This window comes from Bidens hawaiensis, unplaced genomic scaffold, assembly GCF_021521415.1.
Source record: "Bidens hawaiensis isolate Kalapana, Puna unplaced genomic scaffold, B.hawaiensis_p1.1 tig00036750_1, whole genome shotgun sequence".
Lineage (NCBI taxonomy): Eukaryota > Viridiplantae > Streptophyta > Magnoliopsida > Asterales > Asteraceae > Bidens > Bidens hawaiensis.
Window position 1 is genome coordinate 200,287 of NW_027496413.1, and position 26,874 is coordinate 227,160.

The 26,874-nt window shown below is 36.2% G+C and overlaps 1 protein-coding gene across 1 annotated transcript; it reads left to right on the forward strand.

The window, feature by feature from the left end:
• Positions 1–15,217: 15,217 nt before the first annotated feature.
• Positions 15,218–19,083, forward strand: LOC143588749 (agamous-like MADS-box protein MADS3). The gene is made up of 8 exons (XM_077069674.1): positions 15,218–15,444; positions 17,900–17,975; positions 18,078–18,139; positions 18,226–18,325; positions 18,431–18,472; positions 18,554–18,622; positions 18,764–18,897; positions 18,987–19,083. Exons 1-8 carry the CDS (start codon positions 15,263–15,265, stop codon positions 19,075–19,077), a joined length of 756 nt encoding a protein of 251 aa, XP_076925789.1. The 5' UTR covers positions 15,218–15,262; the 3' UTR covers positions 19,078–19,083.
• The last annotated feature ends 7,791 nt before the right edge of the window (positions 19,084–26,874 follow it).

Below are 26,874 nucleotides of genomic sequence, written 5' to 3' on the forward strand. Positions count from 1 at the left end.
AAAGATTATTAAGGTCTCTTCATTGTCTTCACTTACCACTCTTAAGGTTCTTGATCTTTTATCAAAATACAAATGTGTGGGCAGGTTCAACTTCTTTGAAGGTTCAGGCCTCACAATCTCTGACCTTACAGCAATTCTGCTTGAGTTTATATGAGGATTCTTCTTTGCTTGCTCTTTCTCTGATTCTTCAAACCATTGTCTGATGGTTTCATCAGTCTGCATCATCAATCTCCCCATCTTTGCACCTCTTTTGTGTAGAGCACTCATCATCTCAGCTCTCACTTCTTCTTTCATTCTCCTCCAATCCTCCAAGATTTTTCTTTGTGTTTCCATATATAGCATCTGCTCTCTATGATATATGTCAAGTAGTTGATCATGAGGCATGCTATTAAATTCTTCTTCAGTCATTCCCTTCTCCATCACAATATTCTTCAATGTTTGCACTCTCTGAGGATATTCAAACCATTATCTCACTTCTACCTCTCTCTTTTCGGTCTCTTCCTTTTCTTTTTGAAACTGCAACTTCAATTTTCTTTCCCTCTGGTAGTCTTCAGTGCATTTCTGATCCTTATGTGAGTCTTTGACCAATTGTACTTTCTTTTTCAATTCTTCAAGAGACAGTTTAATCAGAGAGTCGTAGCTGTAGCCACACAACTGCAGAAACATGATGTCTTTGTGTTTGACTTTCAGTGACTCATACTCTCTCACATCTCTGACCTCCTTCTCTATTCTTTTCTTGCTTCTCTCAGCCTCTACAAACACTTTCTTTCCTTCTTTTTCTTTTCTCTTACTAACTTTCTCCACATAGCTGGCTATATCATCCACCAGAGCATTCTTGTATGTTTTATTGATTGTGTCAAATGATTGTAGGATTAGAAAGGCAGGCTTATGTCCAGCCTTTATCAAGAATTCTCTTTTTGACTCTCTGCTCCTCCAGCCATCAGCCTCTTGTATAATATTTTCCTTGGACATTCTCTGAAGATATTTCTCGTCATATTTGAGGCTCAATAGGTAGGCTCTATCTTCATTTTCCTTATCTTCTGCCTTCTTTCCCTTTTCTTCATCTTTTTCAAATTCCAAGTGTTCATCCCAGTTATGTAAGGCTTCAATTATAGGTTCTTCAGATTGAGTAGTAAGTGATTCAAACACAAACTTGGTGTTTCGTCTTTTTAATTTTAAAGAACTTTTCGTCTGTCTTTTGTCTTTTGGCTTTGGGGATCTCTATCTCGGATGTTTCTTTTCTTTTCATACCCCCCTCAACCTCCGTCTCTTGCTCAATGATCAATGGTTTAGTCATTGTAGGCTCTATATTCAAACTTCCCTGTTCAACATTAACAATCTCTTCAATTCTGGGCTCTTTTTCCTAAACATCATCATCAACAACCTCATTGAGTATAGGTTCTGTAGTCTCAACTACTTCTTTAACTCTTGGTTCTGGAATGTTGTCAGTTTGTGGATTACTGCTTCTTAGTTCAAATTCCTTCTGAGCCTTTTTAGCAGCTGACACAATATCTGGAGCATGTCTTTCAGGTTTCTTCAGAATTTCTGTAAGTGTTTTCAAAACAACTATCTTCACAACATATCCATAAGAAAATTCTATTGTTTCTTCTTCACTTGCTTCTGGATTTGTTGGAACCAATCTAAGTTCTTGCATCATTGGTTGATCAGTTTCATGCTCAGATTCAGTTTATGCTTGCTTGGGCTCAACTTCTTCTTGTGCTATTGGAGTTTGTTGTTCAACTTGTATCTTTTTCAGCTCCTTCATAGCAGCCATTATGGACTCATCAGCCTTTTTCATCCTTTCTTCTTCCTCTTCCTTCTTCTTCATCTTAATCAGTGCCTCCAGCACTTCTTGAGGAACCTCCACCTCTTCTTCTTCTACAAATACTTTCTCTCGTTCTTCATTTAAGATTTTCATTACAGTCTTCACCGATTCCACCTCAGCCATGTTAGCGTCAATTATGTCATCTTTGTTTAGAATTTCATCTCCAGACGTTACTCTTGGAGTGGCCTTTGGGTGCAGATCCTCTTTTGTCTGAGCCACCCCTTTTCCCTTTAATTTTATTTTCTCTATCTGCTCATGGGTCTCTTCTTCCTCATCCTCAGACTCCCCCTCATCCAATGCATCTTCCATGTATTCTTCATTAATCATTTTAAGAGCATTGGATGTCCCCACTTTAGTTTCTTCTTCACTAGCCTCAGATATTGTTCATTTTAAGTGCATATGTTTCCTGATTGATATTCTCCCCCTGTTTTGGTGCATCTGAGGTCTTCTCAACCTCAGCTTGCTCCAGGGTTTGAATCCTGAGTAAAGCATGATGTAGAGCACGCTCTAGGGCTTTGTTCTTCTGTTCCAAATATGCATTCTTATCTCTGAGTAAAATGTTTTCAAGTTCCAACTCAGCATTCTCATTTAGGATGTCATAGAAGTTTGGGCTTGATTGTGGTATTTCTTGAGTGGGTTAAGAGACATGTTCAGAAAAAGGTTCAGGTGAGGAGGTTTCTGGTGAAAGTAGTCTGTAAGTTTCAGGTTCTTTAGGGATGCTTTGAGAGGAATTGGTTTTATTTGGAATAGTTTCTTTCAAAGGTGAGGTTGGTGGTGTTGAAATATGTGTTTCTTGGGTAGATTTGGTTGGTGATGAAAAAGGTGGTGAGGATATGATTGGTTCTTGTATAGGAGATGTTGGTGGTGATGGAACTTGTGTTTCTTAAATTGGTTCAGGGTCTGAATTGATTGGATCATTTGAGTCAGAAGATGATTGAATTGTTTCATGGGCCGGGTCAGATTCAAAGGAGGATGTGTCATCATTATCTTCTACAAGGTCTGGTGAATCTAGTGGTGTAATCTTCCAAATTGTGTCAGTTAAATTTGAGACCACATTTGAAATAAAAACATCATCATGTATTTGATCCTCTGCTATTTTAGCAAATTGGTTCAACAACCTCATTTGCTAGTCCACTATCACCCTCTGGATTTTCCATATGAACATCTAGTCCAGGACCTGCAAATACGACCATCTCATTCCCAACTAGATCAATAACATCAACATTTTCAGCTTCATTTGCAATTGGTTCAACACTAGGCTCATTTATCATATTACCATCCTGTGGTTCCAGAATAATCTCATTATTAGCACCAGCATTTGCATCATCCTGATCATTATCATTATCCGAATCACCATTCCTTCCACTGTCTTCTTCATCATCATCACTGTGACCAGGAATGAGAGGTACATCAATCACCCCAATCTCAAGAATAAGCAACCAATGGAGAATGTCCCATTCTACACTTTCATCAAATTTGCTTCTTGCCTCCTTAATTCTTTGACAAACATTTGGGTCCTGCAGCCTAAGAGCTGCTCCTATCGGTGGGAGATTCTGTAGAGACCTATTGATAAATATCTGAAGGAATCTTGGGTACATGAGAAATCTCTTATTTACCCCCCTTTTCAGCATTGGACACCAAACCATTGAAAATAAACCTTGAAAAATTGAATGGTTTCTTATATTAAATGGCTACGGTCATGGTAGCAAGCTCCCTGCTCAATAAAGTCCAAGTTCCTCTTCTTGGAGAAAGGGACTTGATGACATGATGAATCAAAAATCTATAAATCAAGGGAAAGCTTCCTTTCTGAAACTGTCCTTCATTCACACCTACTTGGTATCCCATTGTTTCTTGAAAGATTCTCATAAGTCTTGGGACCGAATACAAAGTCATCACTTCATGATTATCATTCAAATGTAGTGCCTCTATGATTGATGCTTTAGTTATTTAAATGTTTTGATTTAGGACAGAGGCTTCAATTCTCTTCCCATTGACGTCATTAACATAAGTAGCAGAGCCCCAGAAATCTGTGATATGATTTCTATATATTGTTGGGTTTTCCGTGAGTGCCACCCTTTTATGGAGTTATGGAGGAAGTTGATCATGAGCTCCAACTCCCTATTTTTATTATCCACTTCCAACCAGGCACACATGTTGCGCCTCTTCTCGAATTTCATGGCCATCAGTTCTACAAAATAAGAGAATAATCAGTACCCATAAATGCACAAATGATAGCGGAGAGTAGGTAAAGAAGAATAGCGTCTTCAATAACCTGTTCCGTAGTAGTTTGCAAACCTTTATAAATCAAGCAATTGATCAGTAAACATTTAACAGAAACCCTAATTTCAAAACTTGGGGATATGATAACGATAATCGATATCTTATCAAGGTCGAAACAGAGCTAATGGCTAATTTCCGAGTAATAATCGAGCACAATTAAGTATTCAGAGTAAGAAGGGGATACTCGAGCCAGAGGGTTTTCGTTTAGATAGAAAGAGGGAAATGAAATGTTTGGAAAAGTTTCTAAGATCCCCTTTTATACCTAACGTTTGAATAGTACACTCGATTTGTCGTCTAGTGCACGACAGTTGTCATTTAATTCAAATTAACTGTACCATCCTTGCTCGAGTATACAGACAAAATGAACAGTTGTATCCCATAGTACTCTAAATCTTATCCTTAACTGTGCTCGACTTTCTTTCAATAGAGACTGGTTTAAGTATTTAGAAAGATTTCATTTATGGTTTGCTCGAAGAGAAGTATACTCGAGAGAATAACTTAGAAAAATTTAAGATCCTTTGAGATATTTCAATATTATATTCGAGTACACCCATGCTCGAGATCCTTAACCAACCTTCAAAGTTGCCAACTAATGTGAAATCACACATACTCGAGTATAAGATCATGCTCGAGATCCTTAAACGCCTACTCAAGAGTACTTAAAACGAATTTCAATCATAACTACTCTCTCTTGTGCTCGAAATACTTAACAAAATATTTAGTCAAGCATTCATACTCAAGGCACATTCATAGGCATCATCTCAACTCATACTCGAACATAACAGATTTTCTTGTGAACACCTATGCTCGTAGAGTATAAGCATACTCGACAACACTTAGAAACATCTAACAGATTCATCATGGCGACATATATGCTCGTGAAGTACATGCATGATCGACTGCACTTAATATCAACAATCAAATGAGATATCTATGCTCAAAACACTATAAGTTTTCAACGTATATCATTGTGCTTAAAGAGCAAAAAATGAGATATCTGTGATTGTGCTCAAGGAGTAACAAATGAGATATATGTGCTCGAAACACTTGTAAAAGTCTTCAAAGCATATCATTGTGCTCGAAGAGCAACAAATGAGATATCTATGCTCGAAGCATATTCTAACCCCTAGAACATACTCGAAAACACTTAGATCAGATCAAATTTCATTTCAAAGACAAACCATCGCTGTCCAGCAGGCTAGACAGATACCACACTCAAACCTTGCTTAAATCAAGAAGAGAAATCATTTTAAATCATAGTTGTAACCTAAGCACAAGTTTAAGGTGAATAAGAGATCAAAATTCAATCAAAATTCTTTTCAAACCATTTTAGAGAGATCTCGACATGAGATCAGATTGTTCAAGATCTTTCACACCATTTCATAGTCAGCCTTATTATGATTTAAGTCAGGTTGACATTAGGTAGTAGCACTTAGCATGATTATCATAACATTTTTTGATATACTTAAAGTTCAATTAAGGCATAAGTGAAGAATGGTCAACATTTTGGACCTCAGGTTGTCCCTAATCTCTTCTCAAGGCTTATTTAGCTTTCTCCAAGTCACACCAATTTGACTTCAACCCCCTGATGCCTTGGTCAAAATTGTTTTTATTTCTATGAGCAGTTTATTTGAATATATATCCATACATATAAATATCAGACTTTAAGGTTGAACGTTGGACTTACATGCCATCCGGACTTACATGCCTTACTTCAGGTGTTTAGGACTTATTTGTATGCCCCACCCTTGCAGTTCTCTTGGTACCCCCTTTAAATCATGATATTTTATCACTTATTCTTTATATAATATATTTTTGAATCATTTTTCTTTTTCAATACTTTTCTTTTTCTTCCTTTTCTTTTGTTAAGCTTTTATGTAACAATATTTTTATAGCTGCTCAGATACTTTGTAAATTTGTTTTTGTGAGACCAAAACATCAACAGGCTCGTGTATGATTGGATAATTGCCTTTCTGTCTGTTATTCGGAGAGATATACAAGGAAACATACCTTGGTCTTCAAATGTGTCACCACGTCAGACTTAGCATGATCATTATATTTGTATCACTTACGTCACTACACTCATGAGAAATCTTTTAAACCTATAATCCATGTGTTAGGAAATTAAACAATGTATATTATTTCCTAAAGGTTGGATTCAATCTCCATTTAAAAACATTTTAAGCTTCTTCAAAGCTTGTAACTGAATAGTATTATCATTTCTCTTATGTTTTCACCAAAAACTGTTAAGTCAAAAATCATATTACTTGTTTCAAAAAATCATTTTCTTTGTGGAATTCATTTTGCATCTGATTTTGAAAAACAGTTAGTCAGTTAAGCACATATGACTTACAAACTTCACTTAAGATTCACACAATTAGCAAATTCATTCAGTCTTGAATGATCTTTTACTCGAGAACACAAAGATCCTATCAAGCAAACTTAGAATATAACATTTCAAGGCATGTGCTCAAAATACTTATCACGAAAGTTCAGGACTCAATGAATGTGCTCGAAATCCTTCATGAAGGTTCAAGACTCAATGATTGTGCTCAAGCAACAAATATATGCTCAAAATACAAGGAAATGCTTTCAAGACATATGTCCATGCTCGAACAACAGAAACATGTCACCTGTGCTCGAAATACTTTGAAAGTTTTCAAGTATGACTGTTAGTGCTTGAGGAGCAACAAACACAATATCAAGCACAGATCCATGCTCAAAATACTTAAATCACAAATTTTATCAAGTATGCCTATAATTAAGTACAAGAGATATGAATATCAAAGATATAATATATTTCACACAAGCAATTCATCAAACATGATTCGTTCAATCAACATGGTCAGTCAAGCATACATCAACAAATCATGCAATTTATCACAGTGAGCAACAAATATATGGTCAGTAAGCATCTCACTTAAGCACGCATCATCAATCATATTTCATCAACATTTATCATACCTAGACATTTTAACAGAAAATGAAACCTGGTTTTATCTAAAGGTTTGGTGAATAGGTCAGCCAAGTTATCAGATGTATCTACCCTTTTCATTTCTATTAAGCGTTTTTCACTATAGTCCCTAATAAATTGATGCCTAATTTCAATGTGCTTAGTCGTAGAGTGATGAACAGGATTTTTGACAATAAACATAGCAGCAGCATTGTCAATTAAAATAGGAGTAAGAAATTCATACCATAATTCAGCAGTTGATTTTGGATCCATAAAACCTATGCACGGCATGCATATGCAGCAATGTATTCAGCTTCAGCAGTAGAGATAGACACTGTAGTCTGCTTCTTACATTTCCAAGACATTAGCCTGCTTCCAAGAAACTGGCATCCTCCTGAAGTTGACTTCCTACTCATGTTGCAACCGTCATAGTCACTATCTGTATATGCCATCAAATCGAAAGAGTGGTTCTTTGGGTACCAAATTCCTAAGTCTGGTTTTCCTTTAAGATCCTCTTCACTGCTAACATGTGGGAGACCTTGGGTTTATCTTGAAATCTTGCACATACACATACAGCAAACATAATATCTGGCCTAGATGCTTTCAAGTACATCAATGATCCAATCTTGGCTCGATACTCATGCTGATCCACTAGCTCCCCCTTTTCATCAGGTACCATCTTCTCATGTGTGTCCATGGGTGTGGACACTGTCTTGTAATCCTGGCACTTGAATTTGCTTAGTATTTCTTGAACATACTTTGACTAATTTATGAAGATGCCATCTGCTTTCTGCTGTACTTGAAGTCTAAGGAAGAAGTTCATTTCTCCCATGGAACTCATTTTGTATTTTGACTTAATCACTTGTTCAAAGTCTTTACACATCTGTTCATTTATTGAACCAAATATGATGTCATCAACATACACTTGTACAAGTAATAGATCTTTCTTCCATTTCTTATAAAATAGAGTCTTGTCAATAGCTCCACTACAGAAGCCATTATCCAAAAGGTGGTTTGACAACTCATCATACCAAGCTTTAGGAGCTTGATGTAATCCATATAGAGCTTTACTTAGCTTGTACACCTTGTTTGGATGGATTGGATCTTCAAATCCAAGTGGTTGAGTCGCATAAACTTCTTCATCAGTCTTCCCATTCAAGAATACAGACTTGACATCCAATTGATAGGCTTTAATGTTCATGGATGCTGCATATGCTAGGGAGATTCTAACGGCTTCTAGTATTGCAACAGGGGCAAAGACTTCTTCAAAGTCTACTCCCTCTTCTTGTAAACACCCTAGAGACACCAACCTTGCTTTGTTCTTGATAACCAACCCTCTTTCATCCTTTTTGTTTCTGAAAACCCACTTGGTGCCAATTGCATATTTTCCTCTGGGTTTGTCAACTAAATCCCAAACATGTAAGTTTCTGAACTGAGCTAACTCTTCCTGCATGGCTTTCACCCAGCTGTTGTCTTTTAAGGCTTGATTGATGTTCTTTGGTTCAACTTGGGATTGAAAACAGGCATAAAGACATATGTTTGCCCTTTCAGATGAACTTCTTGTCACTCTTTCATGCAAGTCACCAATAATGTTCTCTGCAGGATTATATCTTTCAGTGGACGTAGTTTGAACAATCTGATGTGCTGTTACTACTGGTTCAAGATTTGTCATATCCTAATCAGCAGTTTCATTCTGAGGCATTTCTTTAGATTCAGCAGTCCTTTGGTTTAGAGTATCTGCAGATGAGGATGCGTCATTGGTTCTAATCTGAAGAGAATCAAACAAAGACTGAAATATGTCTTCAGATATGTTTGTTTCTTCAGGTTGAGTCTGCTGTTGACTCTGCAATGGTTCACTCTCCACTTCACTTGGGCCTTCATTGGATACTTCAACTACAGCTTCTTGATCATTGATCTCCAGTTCATTTGGTCCTTGGATGCTTCTTTCAAAGGTGAATCCTTTTTCTTCAGTTGCAACTGATGACCACAGCTTGTCCAGATCAATCTGCTTTTGCTTTCCTTTCATTTCAATGCTTGTTCTGAACATGCTATCATCCATGTCTTCATTGTAGATCTTGAATGATTTAATCATCTTTTTCAAGTCAAACAACCATTTGGGTCCATCTACATTGTTAAAGTGATTTTCATTGAAGACTATGTCAAATAACTCAATGACCACCATGTGCTCGTTAACATACACTCTATAGGTCTTTGATTGAGTTAAATATCCAACAAAGAAACATTCCAGTGACTTGGACTGAAACTTGTGTTCAGCAATGAACATTTACAACCAAAAGGTTTCAAGAACTTCACATAAGGTTTTCTTTTGAAGATAATCTCATATGGAGTCTTGTTGTGAGCTTTGTTCAAAAGAACCCTGTTTTGCACATAGCATGCAGTGTTGATAGCTTCTGCCCAGAAAGTCACTGGTAAGTTTGCATCAGCTATCATGGTCCTTGCAGCTTCAATCAGTGTTCTATTTCTTCTTTCTGCAACACCATTTTGCTCAGGGGTTCTTGGAGCACTATATTGTTGAAAGATCCCTTTAGAAGTGCAGAATTCTTCAATAGTTCCATTCTTGAATTCTGTTCCATTGTCACTTCTAATCACTTTCACCCTTTTCTCAAGTTGATTCTCCAATTTCGATACATAAGTCTTGATCAGCTCTGGAGTCTCATCCTTGCTTCCCCATGAAGAAGACCCATGTAAACCTTGAGAAATCATCTGTTATAACTAGGCAGAATCTCTTCTTTCCAATGCTTGGGACACTTACAGGACCAAACAGATCCATGTGAAGTAGTTCCAGCACTTAATCAATTGAATTTATCATTTTGCTCTTATGGGATGTCTTATGTTGCTTTCCTTTGAGGCAAGAGGAGCCTTTTTCCTCCAATTTGAATTGTCTGGTTGGAAGTCACACAACATGCTCACCTTTTACCAATTTGTTCATGTTTTTGAGATTAACATGACACATCTTTATGTGCCATAGTCTGGTCTCATTTTCAGTAGCTTTAGAGACAAAACATGAACCACCTCTAGAGATTGCACTTTTCATTCTGAGCTCAGAGAGGTTCCCATTCCTTAGAGCCATCATCATAGTCATTTCTGGGGGATTGACAAATTCAGGCTTGAGGATTAGGCAATGTTCATCATTGAAGGCAACCTTGTATCCTTTATCACACACTTGAGAAATGCTGAGTAAGTTATATTGTAATCCTTCAACATGCAGCACATTCTCAAAGGATACTTTGCCATATGTTAGAGTGCCTCTACCAACAATCTTTCCTCCATTATCATCACTCCCAAATGCAATAGGTCCTTCAAACTTTCTTTCATAATTCACAAGAGCTTCCCTATCACAACTCATATGCCAGGAACATCCACTGTCCATGTACCATATATCATTTCCATCCAGGGACTGTTCCTGCATACATAAACAGAAAGATCAGTTAAGTCTGAGCTACAAACTGGATCAGTTTGTAAGTCAGGGTCATTTTGAACTTCAACAGAAGTTGGAACTGGATCTTCATAAACTGTTTCACATGATTCATCAGAATCAGACTCATGTTCAACTGGTGACTTGATACTTTCTTTAATCTTGTCAAGCACCGAGTCTTTCTAGTTGTTTAGCTCTTGCTTGGTTCTCCATTAAAATCCTCTTGGCTCATAACCTTGTTTAGGAGAAATTTTTCATCTCCATTAAGGACTCCAGGTCTCATCTTTGATATTCCCTTTTCATTTGACCTTCTTTCCTTGACTGGCTTGTCAGGTCCTTTGATTTTTCATTAATTTTCAAAACTGACTTGAGCCTCTTTTCCAGGGTCAACCTATGATTCTCACTATCAAAAGAACTCCTTTCCCCATTCAAATATTTCTCATACATTTCTTTGTATCCTTTCATATCAAATCCACTGACAATATCAGGAACTTCGAATGTCTCTTCAACAACCCAACATGAATCAGTGTGATGTCTATAGGCATCACACTTCTTGCACCACACTCATGTAAAACTCCCCATATCTTCAAGCAGTTGCTTGTCCTTGATCTTGTCACTTGGCTTTGGAAAGTCAAAGCCTAGAGAGGTTTTTGGGTATAGAGAATTAGTGAAGTTCATTCTGATAGGCTTTCTTACATCAGGTATTTGAGGATACTTTTCTTTGACAAAAGTGATCTTCTTCAGCTTGGATGGAGAAGAACTTGATGAACTTGCCTATTTATTAGCCACATGCCTTCTCATTGGTGCATACTCAACATCCCCAATGTTAAATAGCTCATGGTTGGAGAACACAGGATAAATAGGAGGATGTTGATCATATGTGTAATTTTCTGACTTATTATACGTGTTCTTTGGTTGAGGCCTTTCACATATATCAAACACCTTGTGTTCCCTCCTCATCTTTTCATAATGCTTCTTAAGTTTAGGGGTTGTTTTTTGTAGCTTTGGCATCTGTTCACTGTTCTTCTTCTTGGAACCCTTCTTGTTTATCTTCTTGTCAACTGAAGATCTGTCACTTCTGCAACTACAGGTGCTTTCCTCACTTGAGTATTCACTTCATTTCTTCTTCACTTCAGTGTTCTTTATTTCCTTCTCATCTATCTTCATAGTTTCTTTCATGACAAACTCACCTTCTTTGTTTACAGTTACATCTTCATATTTCCTCACAAACTCTTGTTTGTCTTCAAATACACTCTTTAATTGCTTTAGATATTCATTTATACTTTCTTTGTCTACTTTGAGAGGATATTTGTCACAAAAAGGCGGTGGTAACTTTTTGTATTTCTCTTCAGGAGTTATTTTATCCACAAATCCCACTATATTTCCAGTGGCTACTAGGTTCTTCAGAAACTCTATTTGAATCAGCAATTCAGAGTTCTTGAGCTTCTCTTCTGTGTACATCTTCTTCAGACCTTCAATCTCAACAGTCATTCTTGATTGAGTCATGTAGGCTTGCATACAATCTTCCTCCGGACTTTTAATCTGATTTTCATATGTGGCTTCACTTGCCTCATAAACATTCAAAAAAGCCTCTTTCCTTCCACACTCAGATTTCCACATTTCAATCTCCTTGTTGAGTTCATCAATATTAGAAAGAAGATCATAAATAGAAGGTTCAGATTGTACCTGTGATGCTGAAGACTCTCCTTTTTCATGCACTTTAGCCATGAATGCAACATTGGCTTTTTGCATCTATGCAGCAAACTCCCCATCTTGTGGCACCATGGTTACTGCAACATTTCCTTGGTCTCTAACCTAACTAACAGCATTGACATTTCCTCTGTTCTGATTTCCCTGAATTGGAGTCTGATTTGTTCTCCATTGAGGATGAATTTGCTGTTGCTAGGGTCTGTTGTTGTTCTGATAGGGATTGTGATTTACCATTTGATTTCTCTGTTGTCCACCTTGGTAATTTTGATGTTGATTTTGATAGAATTGGTTTTGATTCACTTTATTACCAAAGTGATTTGGTTGATTGCATTCCCTTGAAAAATGCCCTGGCTGCTGGCAGTTATAACAAATGGCTTTGGATTTGTCAAATCCGATTCGGTCATTGGGTCCTGAGAAAGATGATCTCCCAGTCCTGTCGTATAGCCTTTTGCTTTTGACTGCCAACATTGCAGCCTGCCATTTTATGTCCATGTCCTCAAGATCATCTACATCTATCTGTTCAAGATCTTCTTGCACTATGCTAGTGTTAATCAGATTCTTTGCAACAAAGGCATGGTAAGAATCAGTAAACATGGAGAATAGTGTTTGATAATCTATTCCGTGACTTGAGTTGTTTTGTGTGTAAGGAGGGTGTCCACTTGCTGTAGAAGCAGCATCATCTTCAATCAATTGGACATTAAATCTTGCTTGGCTTCCTCCACACATTAATCCTGATTCAGCAGGTTCTTCCAATATTGGCTGCTGCTGAGACCTAAGAGTGAGATTTCCCATAGGCGCCACTAAAGCATTTGTCACTGGGAAGCTGGGCTTCTCCTCTCTTATCATGTGATTTTTGATCATCTCATGCTCAACAGCCTTTAGGAATGCCAAGACATCATTCAATTTGAAATTTGGAAAAATAGCCTTTCTTTAATAAACTTGCTGGCAGTGTACCATTCTCCAGACAAAGAGGATAGCAGTTTCTTATTCAGCTCAAAATCAAAAATCTATAAGTCTATTGTTCTGATTTCGTTCACAATAGTCATAAACCTTTGCAACACTGACTTTAGTCGTTCTCCTTCCTTGAACTTGAAACGGTCCAACTATTGCTTCAGTCTGTCCTTCTTGATGTATCTGAGCTCTGTGTTACCTTCAAACATATCTATGACTGCATCATACATTTCCTTTGTGGTTTTGTAATGATTGACACTCGTTAGTATCTCCCAAGAGAGACCTAACTTCAACATAGACAGTGTCTTGTCATCCCACTTCTTCATCTTGCTCTCAATGGTGGCATTATTATTTGGAGCAAGAGAGGGAATGTACTGTCCATCATTGATTGAGTTCCACAGCTCAAGGTCATTATAGTTTACAGCAGCTTCAAACAAGACCTTCCATTTGATAAAGTTTTCTTGTCTGATTAGCCTTGGAATCTTGTTTGTTGATACCTCTTGGTCATCCATCTTCTCATATCTGAGCTTTCACAGACAAAAACTTTGTAAAGCTTCAACCTTTTTCACAAACCTGCAGTCTTGTGGCCTTCAGTGAGCTTCCACAGCTCTAATGCCACATGTCAGGACCGTAAATCTGGTGCAAACCTTAAGTAGGTTGACAAGAACACACAGATCTAATAACCCGAATGCCTATTGGATATTCCGACAGAATCAGAATATAAAATGCCATAAAATGCTAATAAAAATATTAACTAATGCAATATCCCGTTAACCAAATATATATCACCATTTCAATCCCAATATTTATATTTTGTTTTTGTTTTAATTATAGTTTGAGAACTTCAATCGTTTCGGATTCTTTAACGCATTTTCGGTTGCTTCGGTTTCATTTTCGGCTTTTATTTCAAGTTGATTTTCAATTTCGATATGAGTTTCTCACACCCTCATTTTAGACGTTTTTATATTTTGGGGGTAGTATGCATATCCTATTTAAAAGATTTCTGTTATTACTTATTCAAACTACAATTCGCATTATGGACTTGTGTGTTTACTTGCTTATGTGCGTTGTGCTATCCGAGTATGTTGGTTGTCCTCAATTGGAAAGGACCTTATGTGCGTTGTGCTATCCGAGTACATTGATCGGCCTCAACTTGAAAGGACTTTGCGTGCATTGTGTGATATCCCGAGTACGTTGGTTGTTACCAATTGGAAAAGACTTTACTTGCGTTGATTGCACGGTTCATAGAAATGTATGCTTTTTATGTATTATAACAAACTGTGATGATTCTCACCAACTACTTGTAGTTGACTTTTATTTTATGTGCATGCTACAGGTGTCATGATTAGAGGATGACGCTAAAGGAAGACGCTAGTTTTAAGTTAGCTAAAATAATCAATAAATTGTTATAAATGTCTATGTTTGATTTGGTTGTATTTGTTTACTTTCGAACTTGTATACATGTGTTTTAAACGAATTAATGATATTATGGTCACACAATAGTGTCACGTGTATTTGAACAATCTGTATGTCATACTTGGACGTTTCCGCTTAAGCCGGAGTGTTACAATCCGTCATAGCTTTTATTCAATAGTGAAGGTGTGTTTTCTTTAAGTAACTAAGCGGTTAACTCAAATGATACACATTTTTGAACATTCTCTCATTTTTCTACTTATGAATTTTTTTTTTTTTTTTTTTTGAATTTAAACAACACGCTCATTTATGAAATTGAATTCATATGAATGAATATTGGGCGTAACAATTATACATTTTTAAGTAGTGATATCTCAACATAAATAACATTTTTGTTAGCTACAAAGCACATATCAGTTCTAAAACTTTGTGCACTATCAATTTAAGTATTTTCTTTTTTCACTTGTAGACAAGTTATTAAATATGTTGTACAAATACACCACATATATAATTAACTAAAAACTTTTAAATTGTAAACAAAAGAACAACCTCCAACAACTTTGACACTCCGTTTGTACGTCATTCTGCTCCATTTTCCTTCCCTTTTATACAAACTAATAATAATCATCTCCTATAACTTGTACACAACTCTAGAGAGAGAATCTAGAGAGAGAAACAAGAGATCATTGTTCTCATGGGTAGAGGAAGAGTTGAGCTCAAGCGAATAGAGAACAAGATTAACCGTCAGGTTACGTTCTCCAAACGACGAAACGGTCTCCTCAAAAAAGCTTACGAGCTCTCTGTCTTATGTGATGCCGAAGTCGGCCTCATCATCTTCTCTAGCCGCGACAAACTCTACGAGTTCGGCAGCGTCGGGTAACATTATACATACACACATACATATAAATATACATATACCTATACAAATACAAATACATATGTTCGTTGGTTTGTGCTTCTGAGTGTTGATCTCATTCAAACGAATGAGAGATTGACACGTTTTAGAGGTACGATTCGCCATTAGACTGACCAAGGAACAGATCTAGGGTTTTAAATATTTAATATTCATAAAAAAGGTAAAATGATTAGTACTTTTTCAGATTTTTTTTGAATCTTGTGTTTATTCGATTGCAAATTTGTCTCATCTGTTGAATCATCGGATCTATTGGTTAATTTCTTCATGGAAACAATACATAAATTTTTCCTTAGGTGACACAAACATGAGCAGAGAAAATGAAAAGAAACTTAAAATACTTTCCTTGTTGAAATCTAAAAAAATCATAATTTTATGCATAAAATTTAGGAATTTTCAACTTTTTTCATATCTAGAACATAAAGCCCTTATTTTATTATAATTATTTTTATACATATAAAAGAATAAAAACCCTAACTGTAATTTTATTTTATTTTTTTTACTTTTTGGAATATTATTGTGTTCTAGTGGGAATAAAGATTTAACTCATGACTGTGTTATTAAAGCTTTTCCAGAAGCGTCTTTCTTTTATACTGATTTTTCATTATTGTTTTGGATGAATTCAAGAATTAAATTTATAAGTTTTTGGTACTATCTTTTTTATTTCTGGTGTTTGTCCAATGGACAATATATTGTGTTCACAAAGTTTATTATCCACTTTATCTTTTTGTTAGTTTCATATTCAAGAAAAGAACTAGTTCCAAAGATTTTATTCATGTCTAGTGTTTCAATTTGTTGAGTTTTTTTTCTATAATTTTATAATTCATATTTCCCATTTGACCAGCTTTGACCAATGAGCGATTAAAGTCCCGATTAGCAAAAAGTTAATCGATAGATGGCCGATTCGCGAGTAGTCCCTGACTAATTGCAGATTTGCTTTGATTTTTACAACCATGATTTTATGTTTAGAAAATTTATTTATCATAAACCCATGTTTATATTGTTCATATTTATATTTATATGCCTATGTGAATAAATGCTGACTGACATGTGTAATGAAGACTGAACGTTACATTAAAAATCTTAAAAAAAGAAAAAAAAAAGAAAAAGAAAAGAGAAACGAACTTGAAGCATATATAATGATATTTCATTTTTGGTTAAAAAGAAAGAATAATTCCCTTTCTACTTATGATCTTGATGTTTATCAAAGGTAAACTAGTAAGGATTCTTGATATTAATTTATTTTACTTTTTGGTAGAATATAGAAAGTTTGGATACTCAAATCTTCATAGTACGAATATTTTATTTTCAGGTTATTGTCCAGAGGATATACACAACACTTGTTCTTTTGATCAAAGTTTTACATCTTTTGTCACTTCTACTTTTCGACTTCACATAAATATAATCATAAAACCATATCTAAAGATGCTACCAGTCTTGTTTGTAACGTTGCGATTATTACGTTATTTTAAGTACAACCATATATACCAAGAAATAATGTCACATGATACCATTACACCTATTTAACAGGGATTTTTTTTTTCCTGCCTTTTGCCTTCCTTTTTAATGATTTTATGCTTTTTACTTTTTTAGTTTTTAATTTGTATTTTTATTGTAGCTAAAAAGCACCAATCATTTTTCTCTGATAAAATTTTTTTACTGCATTTATTTTTCTTGTCAATAACTAAATATCAAACCATAGTTTGTGTTGTCACATTAAACACTTTCTATCTGTTCATTATTTTACATTTTTACAATGAATAAATAAATAAATAAATTTAGTTAGTTATGCCATGAAATATGAACCAATTAGAGAAACATAGTCGAGTTTAGTACTTTTTAAGAACGAAATTAGAAATATAACTAATAAATGAAAATGGTACAATCTTGATATCGTGAAAAAAAAATTAATAAAATCATGAAAAAGAATGTATAATCACATAAAAATGGAACATGATAATTTTATAATTGGTTTATGATTAATATAAAGTGAAGTTAAGATGATTAGATAGAGGCATAAAACCTTTTTTTTTCGAAACGTTAGAGGCATAAAACATTAATTAGCTTAAACAAGCAAATGTTTAATATTATCTTAGATATGACAACACTCATTTATGTTATTATTAAATTTTCTTGAGTGCAAAACCAGATGGTTTAATGTTGTAACTCTTGAGTTTTCTTAGTATTTGTATTTTCATAATTTAGTGCACATTTATTCTTGAAACAACATATATGTATTTATTCCTGTAGGTTTTCTTTTTATATGACTATTATGTATAGAAATTGAACATAGGAATAAAATTTATTTGATGGACGACCAGATTCGAAATAGGAATAAAAAGTTAGGTTCCAAAAATATGTGTAACATATTAAATATTAGTACTCACTCAACTGTTCATATCTATATATAATCTACAGTGTCATGAAAACCCTTGAACGCTATCAGCGTTGTTGCTTTAACCCTCAAGACAACAACAATGAACGTGAAACACAGGTCAGATCTCATATAAAACTAATACATGTTTCGATCAATTTAAAAAAAAATTAGTTATCATCCTGATTTAATGTATCTTTTTTTGTGTGTATATATTTGTAGAGTTGGTATCAAGAGGTTTCCAAGTTAAAAGCCAAGTTCGAATCGCTCCAGCGCACACAAAGGTGCACATATTTATATATTCCAAATCTTTTTAATGGCACACTACACATCTTTAATGCGGGGTTTTATGTTAATTCTTATGTTGAAGACATTTACTCGGTGAAGATCTTGGACCGCTTAGCATCAAAGAGCTACATAATCTTGAAAAACAACTCGAAGGGGCTCTTACTCAAGCTAGGCAGAGGAAGGTAATTAATTAATTAATTAGGTAGTTTAAATGTAATTCATTTACAAGCAATTAGTATCATATTCTTGTTGATTTACAATGCTATGTACTCTGCGATGTTATGCAGACACAAATCTTGGTAGAACAGATGGAAGAGCTTCGTCGCAAGGTAACAGACGGATGAATCACTTTTAGACATGTTAGATTTTGGTTTATTTGTTAAGGTGTAACGTAGTTAAATAAATGATAGGAACGAGAACTAGGAGACATAAACAAGCATCTAAAGATCAAGGTCTCAGTGTCTCACGAGTTATCAAAGGTATGCACATTCAACACACGCATAAAAGAAAAATATCTAAAGAGAAAAATATTTTACATATCAATTTAACCCGAGCCAAGTATCCGTTTTGGCCGTTACCATTGTACCTAGTATATAAAAAAAAAGTCTATAATGTTTCAGTTTGAGACAGAAGGACAGGGGTATAGGGCACAGCTTTCATGCCCATGGAACTCTGGAAACAACACCACATTCCCAATGCACACTTCTCACTCTAATCCCATGGATTGTCAACCAGAACCCATCTTACAAATAGGGTGAGTGAGTACCTAGCTATACATATTGCATGCCTATTGTATTGTACAACCATGTGATGCACAAGATTTGAATGTTTTTGGTTTTGTAGGTACAACCAGTTTATGCAAGAGGAAGGACCATCAGTTCAGAGGAACATGGTTGGAGAGAGTAGTACCACTATCCATGGGTGGGTTCTTTAACCATTAATAATCTATATCTATCTAATATATGTAAGTTCTTCCACTTCATCTCACCTTATTTGTAATAACTGATTTAAGACTTGAATTCTTAGGATGGTTAATTTTGTGATAATTTTCAATGGGTTTGCGAACATTAATTATAACATGAGGATGTAATATTTTATATATGGATCTATATTGATATCAAGTATATATTTATTATGGTACTTCTCTTGGTAACAATGAAATGTTCTTAAGAGTTTAGTTTGTGACAAGTTGTGATGTTGTGATTGTTTTAGTATAGCAAAACGAAGTATAACAAAATTTGAAATAATCATTCCATCTTAACACGCAAATCGATTCACACTTTGGACATCATCTTCAACCCAAACTCTATAAACACGTACTCATAATAACACTCGCCTTCAAACATGATCAAGAACCCTAAATTGTATGTTGTAAATACACCCACAACCACACATAAAAACTAGTTTGGAGGGTGGGTGAGCTGTCACTTATATCATATGAGAAGAGTGTGTGTGTGTGGTGAAGAACATAGCTACAAGAACATTCTCTATGTTAGTAAAATCACAAACCAAGTTTAATCTAGCTAAAGGAGGCATCTTATATGTTCTTACGTGCCTATTTACACTTTAAAAGAAATAGAGAATGAGTGTGAAGCCATTGGCAAATCTCATATCGCCTCGTAATATGATACCACTTGGCTATAAGGAATGTTCATCATCAAATAATATTAACGTCTTTTAGGCATATTGATTGTGCGTAAGAGGGGAATTTCACAGTTTCATGTGTTGTGATGAGAGCACTTTAGGATGAGTGATCTCGGAAGGTTCCACTTGACAATAAAAAATAAATCTGGGATCGCTTGTGAAGTGGACAATGACAGGCCGAATGTACATTGTCAAGCTTTCTGTGGCGTGTTATGGATGGTGATCCTAATCTCACCAAATACAACAATGAAATCCAAGGGGGTGTTTGTGACATCTTCCACATACATGGGAAAATACTACGTTATGAGAAAATACCAGCCGCTAATATCATCAACTCGTTTTGGGATACATGATGGGTGTACATTCGATTAGTGACCTTTTGTGAAGGATCCACTCGGCTAACCATAATAAAAAAAATAGTACGTAAGCCTCTTTTTGGAAAGAACACGACATTAATTGATATGAGGAACTTAATATTACAGTAAGGATCCAAGAAGCGACTGACTATTTTAAATATATTTTTAAAACATGTCAAGTTTCAAGCTAGCAAAAATGTTTTAAATCTTCCTCTAATAAACAAGATAAGTGAGAATCTAGAACTAGAGCTCATAACAATTTATGACATCAATAAACAAATTTTGCACGTACTTCTATTGAGTTAAGTTGGTGCATAACATGTTTAAAAGTTGCATGTAGTGTGGAATTAGATTTTGAACTTCGAAGGGTACGTTGTGATGAGAATTTAGGGGTCATTGTCAATTTGGAATTAAGCAAATTAGATGTTTTCCTAGAGAATTTTGAACCTAAGACCTTTTGATATCATTCAGGTTTCTTACCACTAGGTGTTAGGTCCCGTTTTATGATATTAGTATTTTGTATTGAATTTGTGTGTTTTGGGCCTTTTATGTTGTTTTGTTTGTAGATGGCCCAAGGAAAATTGTAAAGAAATCCATTGGCGTTAATGAATATAAACACTTCTCATACATGCTTCTCTATAAATAGGAAGCTTGCCATGAGAAGAACAAGCTTTTTGTCAATTGTTCTCTCTACTTTCTCTCTTGTTCTCTCACTCTCTCACTTCTTCCTATACTGAAAATAACTCTCAAGATCCGAGACCTCTTAGGTGACTTAGTGTGATTTTCGCTAGTACTAAGTTCGATTGATCCAAGACAGGTTGTTAGATCCACCCACGTTTCGGGACCTACAATTGGTATCAGAGCTTCGGCTCACTAGTTGAGGGTTTTTGGATCACAACCTTGGGTTTTGATCTTGAGAAAGTAGAAGAAAAGTCCTTGCAAGAAAACTAGAAAAATACAAAAAGAATCGGGTTCAAGGTCCACAACATGACTTAGAAGGTGTTCTTGGTAAAAACAACAAGTATACAAGCTTTAGATCTAAAAGAATTGAGTTTAAAGGTATTAAAATTAAACTTTCGGGTTTTAAAATTGTTAAAAATGATAAGTTAAGAATTTCGCATCGCTTGTACTTGGGTGGTTGTACCAACCTTTGACCAAATCTGACAAGTTAGGTGGACTAATCCCAAGAGAGATTGCTTCTGGAAGTTTGAAAATTTTTTCGCATCGCTAAAAGTCGTTTCGCTTCGCACCACCCAGTTTCGCTTCGCTTGAGACTGTGTTTCGCTTCGCATCAAAAGTTTTTCGCTTCGCATCAAAAGTTTTTCGCTTCGCTTCACTGTTCACATTTCGCTTCGCATCACCATTTGGCTTCGCATAAGGATTTCACTTCGCGTCACTGTTCATCAGAATTTGTTTTTCTTTGCTTGGAACAACCTTTTCGCTTCGCATAAGCCTGTTTCGCGCGAATCTTGTCTGTGTAAAAGTTTGAGTTGTTTAAGGACTGTTAGGTGTTTTAGACTGTAATAACCATGGCTAGTACAGATTCTGAGTTGTTGAAGGGGTATTTGTTGCTTGAGAACCAAGTGGGAACACCTACAAAGCCTCCAAAGTACATGACCTTAGATGATAACTTTGCCGATTTTAAATGGAGGTTTTTAAAACGATATATCGTTGACTGACTCTGAGTTGATGAGATGTTTTGAAACTGGTCCTCATGTTCCCATGATAGTAACTGCAACTAGGGAACGAGCAAAACCCATTGAAGATTATGATCAAACTGACAATACTTTAATAGAACAAGATAAGAAGGCTTATCTCACCTTGACTGTTTGTCTTTCAAATGAAATAACTGAAACTCTATATGAACACAAAAATGCAAAGGGTTTGTAGGATGCACTTGTTGAGAAGGTTGAGGGAAACGCTGAGATTAGGGAAAACGAGAAGGCCTTGTTGAAAGAAGAATTCAATATGTTCAATCATTGCCAAGGTGAAGCTGTGTTAGACTTGGTCAAGAGATTTAAGAAGTTAATGGTAAAAAAATCAGAGCTGCGAGTGTCAACATCACGAACTCTGAAGTAAATCACAAGTTAATGAATTCTTTGTCGTATAGTTGGAGCACCAATACTATAACAATTAAGAGAACCACAAATTTGAATGTTATGACGAACACTGATTTGATTTCCACTATCAAGTCATCTGAAATGGACGAGCAAATGAGAATGAACAATCATCTGAGTTCTCTAAATCAATCTGGTGTGAGTACTACACATCTATGCCAACTGCTTTTATTAGCAAAACTCAGCAAAACATGTATCTAGTAACCACTCCAAAATACTCATCATCTGTTGCTCCACAAGAAACAACATTTATCTCAACCGGCAATCAATCTTCTTCATCCAGTTCAAGCTCGTTTCAAAAGAGTGTTGACAGTGCGGTTGAACAAGCTTTGAAAGCTCATGGGAAGCTCTCCCAATGCTGAATGACTCAAATGTCTCACTAGTTCATGCATTCCTGTCAAGTCATGAAGAGTTGATGCAAGGAAATTTGTTGCCGCCTCAATTTGAGACAAGAGATCTAAAAGACATCAATCAAAAGGATCTCGAGAAGATGGATATCAAGTATCAGATGACTATGGCGGTACACAGAGCTACAAACTTCATGAAGACATATGGGAAAGACAGTTTCAAGGATACCGACAGAAAGAGAATTGGGTTTGATAAGGACAAGCTTCGGTGCTACAACTGTGGTGAGATGGTCACTTTGCAAGGGAGTGCACAAATCCTCCCAAACCAGCAAACGACATTCGTGTGACTAATGAAGAAAACAGCAAGTCAGCTGGGAAGAAGCATGAAGTGCACAAGCCAAACAGCTCTGCTCCAAGAATAGGAGGTCATTCACACAAGGGCAACTCAAGCTCAACCTCAAGAGCCCTTGTCTCTCAATCAAAGGTCCATACTGTGGATTGGGATGATCAATTTCAGGAGCTGAATAATCAACTCAACATGGCACGAATGGCTTTCTCTTCCAACAATGAAGCTTCTTCATCTTCAGCTGCAAGTTCTGATGCATCACCACTCAATGAGGTAAATCACAATCTCTGCTCTCAGGCTTGCATTGATAAGGTTACATATTATAGACATCATCAGAATGAAGTTTTGAAAGAAAATGCAAAACTTCGAGAATTAAATACTGAGTATGTAAAGGCTGACAAGATTTACGTTTAAAGGATTAAAACTCACCATGATGATGTGGCAAATCTTAGAGTTAAAATTTTTCAAAAAGATCAAGAAGTAATTTACTTTAAAAACATAGTTTCAGAACTAAAAGATGAAATTGAGAAATTAAAACTTGACGTTTCTAATAGAAAGAAAGAAGAAAAGATTGTCGAAAGATTTGAAACTTCATCTGAGCAGTTAGATGATCTTATTGGAGCCCAGAGAAGTACTAAAGTTAAAGCGGGGCTGGGGTATGATTATACTACTGTACCTCCACCTTTGAATGACAACTACACTAGTTCGTCCCACTTTAGCTATAATACTTCTTCAGAGGAAGAGATGTCATATGGTGTTGGTAGAATACCAAGACCTATGAAATTTGTTCCTGAAGCGTCAAAAACTGTTGCTCCAGTTCAATCATTTGATAAGTCTAACGTCAATGTGTCTTGTGAGGCAGGTGATGTAATCAATGGTGATTGTGGGAAGGTTAACATGGGTTGTAAGCCAAATGGAGGGTTAGAACCATGTTTTGAGTCTTGTGTAGATCTAACCAAAACAATTAACAATCCTGTTTGTAATAAAATTTGTGAATCTATGTTGGGAAGTCTAATGTCAGGATCAAAAGCTGTATTTTGTGAAACTTCTAATGATGATAGTTGTAATGATGTTTGTAATGAAACAGAATGTTCTTCTTCTGATTCAGAGTGTGAAACAGTTTTTGATGAAACAATCGAAGCTAAGGTTGACGAACAGGCTAGTCCTAGTTACTCATCAACTGATCATCATGTTGAAAATTTGAGAAAACAAGAATCAAATTTTGAAAATGTTAAACCAAGCACTTCCTGTAAATATGTGCCACCTAAGAAAACCTCATTTTCTCAAAAATACAAATTATAACAATAGTTCTCAGTATTATGATCAATTTGATAGTGCCTATTACTACTCCCAACAGAAACCTAGGCAATCAAATTATTTTGCAACTCATCATTCAAATGTTTATAATTATCAGTCAGATAGAGGTTACCAACATGTTAACCCAACTACATCACCTTATCCCACATATCTCAGTGAGCAAGATGTCTATAAATGCAACCAAAGGAAATGTTGCTTCGTTTGTGGAAATCCTTCTCATCTTGCGAGACATTGCAAGAACTGGCACAAGCAACAAAGAGACTCAAACAGTGCGTTTGGTCAGACATTTCCTAAGTTTAATCCCAAAGCTAAGAAAATGTCTAACCAAACTCACTCCATTGCCAGCGAGACGGATTTCAAACCCAAACATGATCGGAAACCAAAGAAACCATTTTGGCTAACCCAAAGAGAAAGGAAAAGGTTAGCAAAGGGTTCGGAAGCTGAAAAGCCAAAGGGCCCTTCAAATGTTTTCAACAAGAAACACACCAAGGACTTTATTGTTAAGTCCAAACCAAAGCGAAGGCAATCCAGAAAACCTTTCCAAAATCGAGGAAATTTTAATTTCAAGTTCCTCGAGGGATTGTTCTTCAGATTCTGATTCTCCAAAAGATTATACTTTTAAGAATCATAAAATTAAACTGGGTGATTTTCTGTTTAATTTTCCCGATACAAGTATGTCTCGGGGCCCCTCTACTAACTAGTTGTTCATGTGTGTAGGGTCAGCCTGGAAGGCCTGTCAATAGTATTTGGTACTTGGACAGTGGCTGCACCCGAAATGTGACAGGAGATGAGTCCCTGTTGTTTGATATCAAACCATTCGACGGCGGACATGTCTCCTTTGCTGGTGACGTAGGAGGAGAAATCACGAAACAAGGCAAGGTCTCCAATGATACATTGACATTTGATGAAGTCAATCTTGTGGAACAGCTCAACCACAATCTGCTCAGTGTCTCCCAAATCTGTGATAAGAAATTCTCTACTCTTTTTACAGAAAATGAGTGTCTTATTCTCAAACCAGGTTTTAAAGTCCCTGAAGAGTGGATCATGTTGCGTACTCCAAGGCACAATGATGCTTACATTCTGGACATGAGAAGTAATTATACAATGTGTACTACTTCTTGTTTGATGTCCAAGGCCTCGGAGAACGATTCATCCTTATGGCATCGATGTTTAGGTCACGTCAACTTTAAGAACTTGAACAAGTTAGTTAAAGGTGACCATGTGAGGGGTTTGCCTGTAAAATCCTTTCATTGTGTTGAAATGTTTAGCTAGCTCAAAAAGCAAACAGCACAAACTCCCTCACAGACCCAAGACTGTCAATTCCATAAACTCCACTCTTCAACTGTTACATATGAACCTCTTCGGTCCAATTCAACCAATGGCAATAGGTCGAAAAGCCTATTGTCTGGTTATTACTGATGATTTTTCGCGTTTCAGTTGGACTTTTCTACTAGGGCACAAGGATGAGACAACTCAATTTCTGCTCAGGTTCATCATACTGGTTGAGAATCAAACTGAGAAAAGAGTCAAGTGCATAAGGAGTGACAACGGAACAGAATTCTGCAACAAGACCGTTAATGACTTCTGTCACAACAAAGGAATCGTTCGTCAGTTCAGCACACCTTACACTCTCGAACAAAATGGGTGGCTGAAAGACGAAACCGTACATTGGTTGAAGCTGCCAAAACCATGCTGTCATACTCCAAACTTCCTTTATTTTTTTGGGGTGAAGCCATCAATCCTGCCTGCTTTACCCAGAACCATGTGTTGCTAAATAAAAGATTGAATAAGACACCTTATGAAGTATTTTATGGAACCAAGCCAAGGGTTAACTTCTTCAGGACGTTTGGATGTCCTTGCACCGTGCTCCAAAAAAAGGTTGCCACAACCTCCAAGTTCGCTGAAAAGGCAGATGAGTGCTATTTTGTTGATTACTCCGCAGATCCAAGTGTAGTTGAATCGGTTCCTACACCTCCCTCTGACGAAGAAATTCATAGATATGCTGAGGAGACTGTTCAAGCAGATGTGCAGATTGAACAAGTTCAGAATGGAGCTTCTGGCAGTACCGACTCGACTTCAGTTCCAGCAATTGTTGTGCCATTCTATGACAACCTATGGAGGATCCCATTGCTCAAGAACATTTGGTTGATCAGCAAGGAGGTGCAAGTGGTCCTCAACCAAATGCTTCGGTCAATGTGACTACTGTCTTTCATCCGATAGAGAGCTTATCAATCGAGCTTGAGGCAACACCAGTCGAGCATGTCGAGCAAATTCCTCAGTTACCGATCCATCGTCGACATCCGACTGAGAACATCATTGGAGATCTATCTTCAGGCATTCAAACACGCAGTACTTCCAGTAACATTAACATATGTCTATTTTCTTGTTTTATTTCACAGGTCGAGCCCAAGGACTACAAAGTTGCATTGAAGGAAAATTCTTGGGTTGAGGCAATGCAAGAGGAGCTGTTACAGTTCAAGAAGCTGAGTGCTTGAAGGCTTATGAAGAAACCAGAACATAAGAAACCAATTGGAATGACATGGGTGTTCCGAAATAAAAAGGACGAGAAGGGGGTTATCATGAGAAATAAAGCCCGGCTTGTTG